Source organism: Bos grunniens, chromosome 11 (assembly GCF_055505025.1).
Source record: "Bos grunniens cultivar Pamir isolate PY7600 chromosome 11, Bosgru_T2T1.0, whole genome shotgun sequence".
NCBI classification, from domain to species: Eukaryota; Metazoa; Chordata; class Mammalia; order Artiodactyla; family Bovidae; genus Bos; species Bos grunniens.
Window position 1 is genome coordinate 61224987 of NC_141175.1, and position 12336 is coordinate 61237322.

The 12336-nt window shown below is 45.0% G+C and overlaps 1 protein-coding gene across 1 annotated transcript; it reads left to right on the forward strand.

Moving 5' to 3' along the window:
* The first annotated feature begins 272 nt into the window (after window positions 1–272).
* Window positions 273–8852, forward strand: IL1B (interleukin 1 beta). The gene is made up of 7 exons (XM_086323731.1): window positions 273–387; window positions 1007–1068; window positions 1814–1862; window positions 3732–3930; window positions 4711–4872; window positions 6690–6820; window positions 7768–8852. The coding sequence occupies exons 2-7, from the start codon at window positions 1022–1024 to the stop codon at window positions 7978–7980; spliced, it is 801 nt and encodes a 266-aa protein (XP_086179857.1). The 5' UTR covers window positions 273–387; window positions 1007–1021; the 3' UTR covers window positions 7981–8852.
* Window positions 8853–12336: the final 3484 nt, after the last annotated feature.

The window sequence follows — 12336 nt, forward strand, 5'->3', positions numbered from 1 at the left end:
TTTGTCCCCGGAGATCCGAAATTAAAACATCCTTCTTACCTAGGAAAACCCGCTATTTTGGTTTCACATCATCTGCACAAAAGTTGTCAGAAAAACCAACATATATTTGCATGATGACACATTTGCAAGGATGTGTCACAGTTGGCTATCACTTGCCCTCCCAAGGACTGGAGAATTATTTCTCTCCCAGGAGTTACCATCAATCCTTTTTTTTTTTTTTAACTTGGTTGCGAAATCAGTTAACCAAAGGGGAAATCTCTCAGCTCTCCACTTCTGCTTTTGAAGGCCATAAAATAGGTAGGAGAGACCAGCAGACAGTATACCCGCTTGGAGGCACAGCAAGCCACCCAGGGATCCTATTCTCTCCAGCCAACCTTCATTGCCCAGGTACCACTTTAATTCTTCCTTCTGACTAGGTCTTAAAGGAGTCTCTCTCTCTCTTTTTTTCTGTCTTCCTCCCTCTCTCTTCTCTTCCTTCTCTGCCTGACAGCTGGGCTTTCTGCAAAACTGCCAGCTATGTTATAATACCATAACTTGCAAAATAATAGGGGAATTAATACCACTTATCTAGCAGCTGGCATCTGAGAGCTCAGGATCCTACCTCTCCCCCAGATCACCTAAGAGATCCGCTCCTGGTTTGGGCTTGGTTTAGCAAATGCTTTACTCTGGACCCCTGTGGCTCAGCTTGTAAAGAATCCGCCTACAATGTAGGAGACCTGGGTTTGATCCCTGGTTTGGGAAGATGCCCTGGAGAAGGGAAAGACTACCCACCTACCCACTCCAGTATTCTGGCCTTAAGAATTGCAAAGAGTCAGACACAGCTGAGTGACTTTCACTTACTCTGAACCCAAAGGATGACTTTCGTGCATTCACTCATTCATTTGAAAATGGCTTCTTTGCTTGCCTGCCAGGTACAAGATGCTGAGGGCAATTCACATGTGAAGAAGGCAGCCCTCATGGGGACTGGCATGGCAAATGGTCACTCATTTTTCTCCTCTTTGCACAGGTTTCTGAAACAGCCATGGCAACCGTACCTGAACCCATCAACGAAATGATGGCTTACTACAGGTCAGTGGGAAAATTGATACCAATTGTGTTAGCAGGGCTTTCCTCTCAAGAGTGGATTTTTATATGTGCTTAGAGACCAGATTCATCTCCCAAACTGCCTCTTACAGTGGCAAGCAGGGTTCCAAGTCAACCTGGTTTAAGGACTGATGTCCCACTGCAGGTCCAGCCATGGTACCCCTAGGCCACCCAGATGCTGCTTCAGGGGCTTCCTGCAAATGGAAACAGGAAAGAAAGGTTCCAAGTGGACAATCCAGGGGATCCCTTGGCAGATTTGGCTTAACTGAGAAGGAAAGCTCAGATTTTCACCGGGCTGGAAGTTAGGTCTCAGGATACAACAGAGAGCTCAGACAGCAATGGATACCTGCCCTCCTCCTGTGCTGTCCCTTGTATATTACCATGGCAACTACCTGCTTCAGGCAGCCCTAAGGAACATGTTGTTTGCAGTTTCCTATTGCCCAGCTTCCCAGGTGGCTCAGTGGGTAAAGAATCTGCCTGCAATGCAGGAGATGCAGCAGACATGGGTTCGATCCCTGGGTCCAGAAGATGCCCTGGATAAGGGCATGGCAATACTCCAGTATTCTTGCCTGGAAAATCCCATGGACAGAGGAGCCACAGGATCACAAAGAGTCAGACACAACTGAAGCAACTTAGCACACATGCATTGATGGTGAAGATTATCAACAGGGAAGAAAAGCTAATCTTGTCCAGGAGATGAAATTGAGCAATCTTTCTGTTTTTATTACAGTGACGAGAATGAGCTGTTATTTGAGGCTGATGGCCCCAAACAGATGAAGGTGAGTCTATGGGCTTTGATCCCAACATGTTGAGGGGCTCTGACAGAGGAAAGACTCAAGGGAAGTGTTCTGGGCCGGCTTGTTCCTATGGAATTTTGTGATAAAATGACTTTATCCTCTTCCAGTGAGATAAATGGAAGCTGGCCACTCTGCAACTCCCATGCCACCAGTGTTTCACTGAGGCTTGGTGATGCTGGCCATGCTTGCAGAGGCTTTTAGAAGGGGAATTTAAGTAGAGATAGTGCTTGTTGTCTCTTCCAAGCAAATTTAATTCTTCTTTTAGGAGAGGTGTTCAGCTCTAAAAGTGATGAAGTTACATTAATCACTTGAACTGAACCTGACCCAGAGATGATAACCTTGAGAATGAATATGTCTGCCTCCTTCAAGGGTGGGATTGTTTTTTGCTCCCTGAAGTGGAGCTTAAGGACAACAAGTCATGATGTAAACAAAAAGTTGAGTTTGGGAGTTACGAGAAAATTATTCACTTGCTGTTGGATCTTGAGCAAGTCATTTTACCCCTTTGATGCTAGTCTGAATAATAAGGGTCATAAGCAGGATGATGTCCGAGACCCTAGCATCCTGCAACCCTTGGCTCTGAGATATTACCAGCAGGAGCTGAGTTTATCTAGCAGAGGAGTGTTTCTTTGTGTGTGTGTGCTCACTCACTCAGTAGTGTCAGATGCTTTGTGACCCAGAGAGCGTTGTTGACCCTCCAGCTGTCCCTCCTCTTCTGTAAATGTAGTAACTCCTGTAATCTAATAACTCTCTCAGGTAGTTCAGCCATCAGCCGAGCTAGCACAGTTGTACCAATTAGCAGGCAGCTGTTCTCTCTGATGTTTTTAGTTCGTGACAACCTCCTCCAGCCTCATCAAGCATTCCTGTCCTGCTGAAAGTTCCTTTCTTTAAAGACTTTAAAACCAGCACAACTGGTTTTCTCCAGCCCTAGATGGAGCCCAGTTTCTCTGTCCAGCCCTCCCTCCCACAGTCTCTTGCAGCATTCTGGCTCTCTCTCCTGGGGCCTCTGCTCTGGGCAGAATGTCCCTCCCACTCAGCTTTCCTCTGTGTTGTTACAGGTCTCTTGAGCTGTCCTTCAAACTTTTAAACCATTATCATGCCTTGCAAGCAACTTCAGTTAAGGCTTAATGCAGTTAGTTAAACAGTTTCTCTGAATTGAGGAACTATTTCATAATAGTAACCACTTTTTTGCAGGATGGTTATGAGAAAGCATTTGAGAAAAAGATTGTATAGAACATTGTTGATTGGGCAGAGACATATTGAAAATCTGATCATCATAGCCCTGAAAAATGAAATACATAACGTTGGTGCATTAGGCTTCCAAAAAGATAAATAGTGTTAGAAGGTATAAGTTTATGGTTAGGTGGAGCATGTGTAAGAAAAGATAAGGTAAGAATGGATTTATTCTAGAAGAATGTTGTATACTGCATTAGAAAGCTTACATTATGGTTTAGGGTCCGCCTCTCACTGGCCGATGTTTTTGGATAAGCCACTTAACCTCTCTGGGTTGCAGAGAGATGAAAGTTTATCTTTAGAAGCTCTGTTATCTCTTCCTTGGGCTTCCCAGGTGGCTCAGTGGTAAAGAATCTGCCCACCAATGCAGGAGATGCAGTGGGTTTGATCCCTGGGTCCAGAAGACTCCCTGGAGGAGAAAATGGCAACCCACTTTAGTATTCTTGCCTGCGGAATCCCATGGACAGAGGAGCCTGGCTACAGCCCATGGGGTCTCTGAGTGTCGGACATGACTGAGTGGCTGAGCACGCATGAATCTCCTCCTTCCTCCTCTCTCGTGTCAAAACAGGAGTTGTCTGGCCCAACCACCTTCCCACGCTGACTTCTTTGGTCTCTTCACAGAGCTGCATCCAACACCTGGACCTCGGTTCCATGGGAGATGGAAACATCCAGCTGCAGATTTCTCACCAGTTCTACAACAAAAGCTTCAGGCAGGTGGTGTCGGTCATCGTGGCCATGGAGAAGCTGAGGAACAGTGCCTACGCACATGTCTTCCATGATGATGACCTGAGGAGCATCCTTTCATTCATCTTTGAAGAAGGTACCTAATGAGAGCTGAGGGCAGACATGAGATCACTGGTCATTTCCTTCTCAGAGGCCATAACCCAACAGCTAACACCCCCCAACCCCCGAGGCTGAAACCCTTTAAAAGTAGAGGGCCCAGTAATGAGAGGAAAACAGAGACACCTAGAAGCTCAGTTAATCATCTCTTCAGTTGAAACCAGTCTTTTTTTGTTTTGTTTTCCATCAGATTGATTTGCTCCCTTAAAAGACTTTTTAAGGAGTTCTTCCTTAATGAAATAATGATGTAACTGGCTAATCATGCTATGCATCCTAAAATTATGGAAGCTTTTCTCGAATTTACAGACTTGCATAAAATGGTACCCAAAATGTTACATTTCAATACACTACTGTATAGAATCCAACTTGGTGATGGTTTCACTCTCCTTTTTAGTTGTTGAAACTATTCTTAAAATAGGACCTTGATAACTACTCATATTTGCAAAGCAGCCAGTCATTCTGTATGCTTTCATTTATATTATATCCTGTGAATCTCAGGATGTCCTTGTTCGGCCACATCTGTTGCCACCACCATTTTACATAAGTGACTCCATGGCTCATCCACGGCAAGTAATAGAGCTGAAGTTTGAACCTACGTCTTAGGGTGCCAGGCGCAGTGTTCTGACCCACCCCAACTTCCTCTCCACTGATGTAATCGAGCATCAGCTAGGCATGCTCAGATGTCCTCCAAGGAAACAAATTCTGCCTCCCATAATCACCTGGGAATCTCCCTAAACAAGATCTGTGCTCCACATTTCAGAGCCTGTCATCTTCGAAACGTCCTCCGACGAGTTTCTGTGTGACGCACCCGTGCAGTCAGTAAAGTGCAAACTCCAGGACAGAGAGCAAAAATCCCTGGTGCTGGCTAGCCCATGTGTGCTGAAGGCTCTCCACCTCCTCTCACAGGAAATGAACCGAGAAGGTACCTGGGGACTTTGTCTCTTTTCTTGGCCTCCTCGTTGCTTGCTAATTCTCTACATTTTCAACAGAGCAGACCATTAAGGAAAATGATCCATGGCAGTGAAATAGCATATAATAAAGAACATGCTGGGGCTTCCCAGATGGCTCAATGGTAAAGAATCTGCCTGTCAATGCAGGATACATAGGTTTAATCCCTGGATCAGGAAGATCCTCTGGAGAAGGAAATGGAAACCCACTCCAGTATTCTTGCCTGGGAAATTCCATGACCTAGAGGGCTATAGTCAAGGGGATATGATTTAGCAACTAAATAACAACAACAATAATGAAGGACATGCAAACGTTTTGTTTGGATTCTAGTGATGAGACCACATTGAGTCCCTTAGTACGTTCATTTTTCAGCAACAGAGGTGACTCTGAGAAATTAGACTGCTCCAGCAAGCCCAGGACCACTGCCCAGCCAAGTCATTTAATGGCAGTGCTTCTGTTAGAAAGAGGTCATTTGATGGACATGACCTAACTGCCTGTGGGTTCTTTCTTCCGGTTGTTGGGGTTGAAACTAGAATGGTGAGGAGATAATTTGTCCCTCCTCATTCTCAACCCTGCCCCCTTACCCCTAACATCCTTCCCATCCAAAACCAGATGGTTCCTTAGAGGGAAACCTAACTGACAAGCAGGAACTTATATCTCTCTACTGTCACTGGCAACCTTTTTATTTTTATTTTTAAATTTTTCTTTATTTTTGGCTGTGTGGGTTTTTGTTGCTGTGAGGGCTTTTCTCTACTTGTGATGAGCTGGGGCTACTCTCTAGCTGTGGTGCATGGGATTCTCATTGCAGTGACTTCTCTTGCTGTGGAGCATGGGCTCTAGGGTGAGGGGGCTTCAGTAGATGGCTCATGGGCTCTAGAGTACAGTGTCAGTAGCTGTGACGCACAGGCTTACTTGCTCTGTGGCATGTGGGATCTCCCCAGACCAGAGATCGAACCTGTGTCTCCTACACTGGCAGGCAGATTCTTTACCATTGAGCCACCAGGCAAGCCCATGTCACTGGCATTGCTTCAAGTCCAGGGGTGGCCCACGGGTTGCAGGAATCTGTCTGGCACTTTGCCACTGTGGCTGAACCCTGTATGCAGGGGCGTAACCAAGAGGGCAGCTGAAAGGAGCAGCCAGACTGTTCTCTTCAAAGGGTGTTGACCTTGAAGAGAGGCATCCCTGAGGGAAAGCATCCTGGTTTCAACCAAGCCAAGACAACCTTGTTTCTTTAGAACAGTGTTCTGAGCATGACCTTCGGGCCTCTAAGTGAGACAGCTATAACTAAGGAAGACTAAAAATGCATGTCTTTTCTTTGGAACCCCTTTTCCCAGCTAAGCTTCTCCTTTCCCAGGTTCTTCCCACTTTCCTGTTTATAGTCTTGAAATAGATCCATGACCAGTGTCTTTCAGGAGCCCAGCTTTATCTCTTTTCTCAATTTTCATGTTGATCATACTGTTCTGTTCTTGTGGACCAGTCAGGGACATGAGAGCTTTCTCCTATTTTTAAAAATTAGAGCCCCTGATTTTTCATTGCCACTATGATGAGTCTCTGAGAAACCCCCAGACCATTTGAGGGAAAAACCTGTTTCAAGAAACTGAAGCTGCTATGATCTGTGGGATTACCCTATCTGTTAGGCTGTAGGAACCTCAGTGTGGGTTGCCATAAGAACCTCAGTGTGGGTTCCCACAGAGGATGCTATACTGTATGAGTCTTGGGCTTGGGGTCCAGGGATTGGGCTGACCCTGCAGTGCCATATCCCTGACCACAAGACCCCTCTCCTCTCCCCAGTGGTGTTCTGCATGAGCTTCGTGCAAGGAGAGGAAAGAGACAACAAGATTCCTGTGGCCTTGGGTATCAAGGACAAGAATCTATACCTGTCTTGTGTGAAAAAAGGTGATACGCCCACCCTGCAGCTGGAGGTGAGTGAATACCAGGGGCTGAAGGCCCTTCTCAAGCTCTTCTGGGGCATCGCTAGCCATCACTTACTTCACAGACAACTAACTTTCCCCCTTCCCCAGAACCTCTGGGAGTAGATCGACATGATAATTTTGCATAAATGGAAATCAATTTAATGTAAGTGTCAAATGCATGTAGCTTTCACTCCCATCACACAAAAAGTAAATTATTCTGCAGATTTTCTTCCATCTTGCCACCCAACAGATTATACATTGTTAGAGTTCCTCCATTTGATGGGACTTCCGTGGTGGCTCAGAGGTAAAGAATCTGCCTGCCAGCGCAAGAGATTCCAATTAGACCTCTGGGTCGGGAAGAACCCCTGGAGTAGGAAATGGCAACTCACTCCAGTATTCTTGCCTGGAAATGCTATGGACAGAGGAGCCTGGTGGGTTACAGTCCATGGGATCACATAAGAGTCGGACACTTCTGAGTGACTAAACAACAACCACCATTTGATAGATGACACTTTGAGGACTTAATCGGTTCAAGGGACCAGTCACTGCCATCTCCACTGCACTCCCAAAACCACACCTCCTTTTCCCACCAGTTTTCCCAGCAAAAATTTCATGTCCAACTTGAAGTCATTCTAGCCAGAGCCATGAGGAAAAACACAGGATAAGTCCCTGGAAACTAGCTACACCTAGAAGCTTTTACCTAGTTTTCACTTTTGAAAACATTTCCACCTATATTATACACACTAGCATTTGATGCTAAGTTTCAGAGAAGGATAAGTGTGCCTTCTGTCACCACACAGAAGGCCGGGGTCACAAAGACAACTCAGGAGTCTGGCTCCTGGACCCGAGCCCTGCTGATCCATTTTTAAATGACCCAGAGAACAACTTTGTCCAGACCAGGGTAGAATGTCTTTGCCCTTTCCTTCTTAAAGATGTTTATTTCTGTTTTACTGCAGGAAGTAGACCCCAAAGTCTACCCCAAGAGGAATATGGAAAAGCGTTTTGTCTTCTACAAGACAGAAATCAAGAATACAGTTGAATTTGAGTCTGTCCTGTACCCTAACTGGTACATCAGCACTTCTCAAATCGAAGAAAGGCCCGTCTTCCTGGGACATTTTCGAGGTGGCCAGGATATAACTGACTTCAGAATGGAAACCCTCTCTCCCTAAAGAAAGCCATACCCAGGGAGTCCACGTGGGCTGAATAACCCCGAGGACTGGCAGAAGGGAAGGGAAGAATGTAGCTGCAGCCTGAACTTCACTGTTGTCTGATCCATGCCCGACTGCCTTCCCTGCATTAGTGCTTAGAGATCTCCCCACGGCCAGGAGGAACAATCCCCTCCTCCTAGAGCCCATCCTCAGACCCCATCCACTGAGCCACCCCTCTCTCACTTCTTCTACTCACTCAAAGCCAGCCTGGCAAAAACCATGGCACACTAGTTTCAAAGAAATCCTCTGTCCTTTGCACCCAGCTTCTGATGAGCAACCACTTAACTATTTATTTATTTATTTATTGATGTGTTAGTCTATTTAATTTAGTTCCAGGGGGCCTAGAAGCAGGCGCATCTGTGAAAAATCCTAGCCTTCAGTAACTGTGGAACCAATTTCCTTTGGGTTAGAGTGCCATCCTTCTGTCAAGTCCTTTCACCAAGCCTGAAAGCATACAAGCTCAGATTATTTAAATAGAATTATTTATGAATAGCGGAGAAGGCAATAGCACCCCACTCCAGTACTCTTGCCTGGAAAATCCCATGGATGGAGGAGCCTGGTAGGCTGCAGTCCATGGGGTCGCTAAGAGTCGGACACGACTAGGCGACTTCACTTTCACTTTTCACTTTCACGCATTGGAGAAGGAAATGGCAACCTACTCCAGTGTTCTTGCCTGGAGAATCCCAGGGACGGGGGAGCCTGGTAGGCTACCGTCTATGGGGTCACACAGAGTAGGACACGACTGAAGTGACTTAGCATAGCATAGCATTTATGAATAGGGAAGAATGATCAGATTGTTCAATGATTTTGAAATAAATTTCACTGAAAACAAATGTTTTTTCCACGTGGTCATTGACTTGTCTTGGATCTGATGTAGAAGAGTAAAGATGAATGGAGTCATGAGCGATCTCCTTGGGGAATTAGAAACCCACTCCTCATCACTGAATGCAAAGCACTTAGGAACATTACTGGCTAGCAAAGACCAGCTTGAACACCCTTCCCTTTCACTTCTGTTATTCAACAAAAGTATATATGGCACACAAGTTTCCTCTGAAAAACAGGATCAGCTAAAGTATTATAGGGAGTAAGGGCTGGTGGTAACAGCTGCCAAGTGTTTCTCTATTCATTTATTCAACAAACACATCTTAAGCCAGTGTTATGTCCTAGGGGCTTCGAGTACAGAAACCAGAAAGGTAAGGCCGTGGCTGCACAGGTGCAGCAGGGCCTAGAGGACCTATCCCACGTTGAAGGTCAGGAAGGGCGGCAGTGAGGAGATACCCCTCTTCCAAGGTAAGGAGCAATGGCTGCGCTTTGCTGGAGCAGCCCTGAAGATACCCCACGCCCAAAGTAAGAGAAACCAAAGTAAGATGGTTGGTGTTGCAAGAGGGCATCAGAGGGCAAACACACTGAAACCATACTCACAGAAAACTAGTCAATCTAATCACACTAGGACCACAGCCTTGTCTAACTCAATGAAACTAAGCCATGCCCGTGAGGCAACCCAAGATGGGCGGGTCATGGTGGAGAGATCTGACAGAATGTGGTCCACTGGAGAAGGGAATGGCAAACCACTTCAGTATTCCTCCCTTGAGAACCCCATGAACAGTATGAAAAGGCAAAATGATAGGATACTGAAAGAGAAACTCCCCAGGTCAGTAGGTGCCCAATATGCTACTGGAGATCAGTGGAGAAATAACTCCAGAAAGAATGAAGGGATGGAGCCAAAGCAAAAACAATGCCCAGCTGTGGATGTGACTGGTGATAGAAGCAAGGTCCAATGCTGTAAAGAGCAATATTGGATAGGAACCTGGAATGTCAGGTCCATGAATCAAGGCAAATTGGAAGTGGTCAAACAAGAGATGGCAAGAGTGAATGTCGACATTCTAGGAATCAGCGAACTGAAATGGACTGGAATAGGTGAATTTAACTCAGATGACCATTATATCTACTACTGCGGGCAGGAATCCCTCAGAAGAAATGGAGTGGCCATCATGGTCAACAAGAGTCCAAAACGCAGTACTTGGATGCAATCTCAAAAACGACAGAATGATCTCTGTTTGTTTCCAAGGCAAACCATTCAATATCACAGTAATGCCCCAACCAGTAACGCTGAAGAAGCTGAAGTTGAACGGTTCTATGAAGACCTACAAGACCTTTTAGAACTAACACCAAAAAAAGATGTCCTTTTCATTATAGGGGACTGGAATACAAAAGTAGGAAGTCAAGAAACACCTAGAGTAACAGGCAAATTTGGCCTTGGAGTACAGAATGAAGCAGGGCAAAGACTAATAGAGTTTTGCCAATAAAATGCACTGGTCATAATAAACACCCTCTTCCAACAACACAAGAGAAGACTCTATACATGGACATCACCAGATGGTCAACACCGAAATCAGATTGATTATATTCTTTGCAGCCAAAGATGGAGAAGCTCTATACAGTCAGCAAAAACAAGATCAGGAGCTGACTGTGGCTCAGACCATGAACTCCTTATTGCCAAATTCAGACTTAAATTGAAGAAAGTAGGGAAAACCACTAGACCATTCAGGTATGACCTAAATCAAATCCCTTATGATTATACAGTGGAAGTGAGAAATAGATTTAAGGGCCTAGATCTGATAGAGTGCCTGATGAGCTATGGAATGAGGTTCGTGACATTGTTCAGGAGACAGGGATCAAGACCGTCCCCGTGGAAAAGAAATGCAAAAAAGAAAAATGGCTGTCTGGGGAGGCCTTACAAGTAGCTGTGAAAAGAAGAGAAGCAAAAACCAAAGGAGAAAAGAAAAGATATAAACATCTGAATGCAGAGTTCCAAAGAATAGCAAGAAGAGATAAGAAAGCCTTCTTCAGCGATCAATGCAAAGAAATAGAGGAAAATAACAGAATGGGAAAGACTAGGGATCTCTTCAAGAAAATCAGAGATACCAAAGGAACATTTCATGCAAAGATGGGCTCGATAAAGGACAGAAATGGTATGGATCTAACAGAAGCAGAAGATATTAAGAAGAGACGGCAAGAATACACAGAAGAACTGTACAAAAAAGATCTTCACGACCCAGATAATCACGATGGTGTGATCACTGACCTAGAGCCAGACATCCTGGAATGTGAAGTCCAGGGGCCTTAGAAAGCATCACTATGAACAAAGCTAGTGGAGGTGATGGTATTCCAGTTGAGCTATTCCAAATCCTGAAAGATGATGCTGTGAAAGTGCTGCAATCAATATGTCAGCAAAGTTGGAAAACTCAGCAGTGGCCACAGGACTGGAAAAGGTCAGTTTTCATTCCAATCCCAAAGAAAGGCAATGCCAAAGAATGCTCAAACTACTGCACAATTGCACTAATCTCACATGCTAGTAAAGTAATGCTCAAAATTCTCCAAGCCAGGCTTCAGCAATATGTGAACTATGAACTTCCTGATGTTCAAGCTGGTTTTAGAAAAGGCAGAGGAACCAGAGATCAAATTGCCAACATCTGCTGGATCATGGAAAAAGCAAGAGAGTTCCAGAAAAACATCTATTTCTGCTTTATTGACTACGCCAAAGCCTTTGACTGTGTGGATCACAATAAACTGTGGAAAATTCTGAAAGAGATGGGAATACCAGACCACCTGATATGCCTCTTGAGAAATTTGTATGCAGGTCAGGAAGCAACAGTTAGAACTGGACATGGAACAACAGACTGGTTCCAAATAGGAAAAGGAGTTCATCAAGGCTGTATATTGTCACCCTGTTTATTTAACTTCTATGCAGAGTACATCATGAGAAACACTGGACTGGAAGAAACACAAGCTGGAATCAAGATTGCTGGGAGAAATATCAATAACCTCAGATATGCTGATGACACCACCCTTATGGCAGAAAGCGAAGAGGAACTCAAAAGCCTCTTGATGAAAGTGAAAGTGGAAAGTGAAAAAGTTGGCTTAAAGCTCAGCATTCAGAAAACGAAGATCATGGCATCGGGTCACGGGATCACTTCATGGGAAATAGATGGGGAAACAGTGGAAACAGTGTCAGACTTTATTTTTCTGGGCTCCAAAATCACTACAGATGGTGACTGCAGCCATGAAATTAAAAGACGCTTACTCCTTGGAAGGAAGGTTATGACCAACCTAGATAGCATATTCAAAAGCAGAGACATTACTTTGCCAACAAAGGTCTGTCTAGTCAAGGCTATGGTTTTTCCTGTGGTCATGTATGGATGTGAGAGTTGGACTGTGAAGAAGGCTGAGCGCCGAAGAATTGATTATTTTGAACTGTGGTGTTGGAAAAGACTCTTGAGAGTCCCCTTGGACTGCAAAGAGATCCAACCAGTCCAT

Bases quoted from the DNA above. Each gene is read 5' to 3' on its own strand.
- IL1B (XM_086323731.1), top strand. From the start codon at position 1,022: ATGGCAACCGTACCTGAACCCATCAACGAAATGATGGCTTACTACAG. The intron at 1,069-1,813 runs GTCAGTGGGAAA...TTTTTATTACAG, and splicing joins GAAATGATGGCTTACTACAG to TGACGAGAATGAGCTGTTAT. The intron at 6,821-7,767 runs GTGAGTGAATAC...GTTTTACTGCAG, and splicing joins CGCCCACCCTGCAGCTGGAG to GAAGTAGACCCCAAAGTCTA.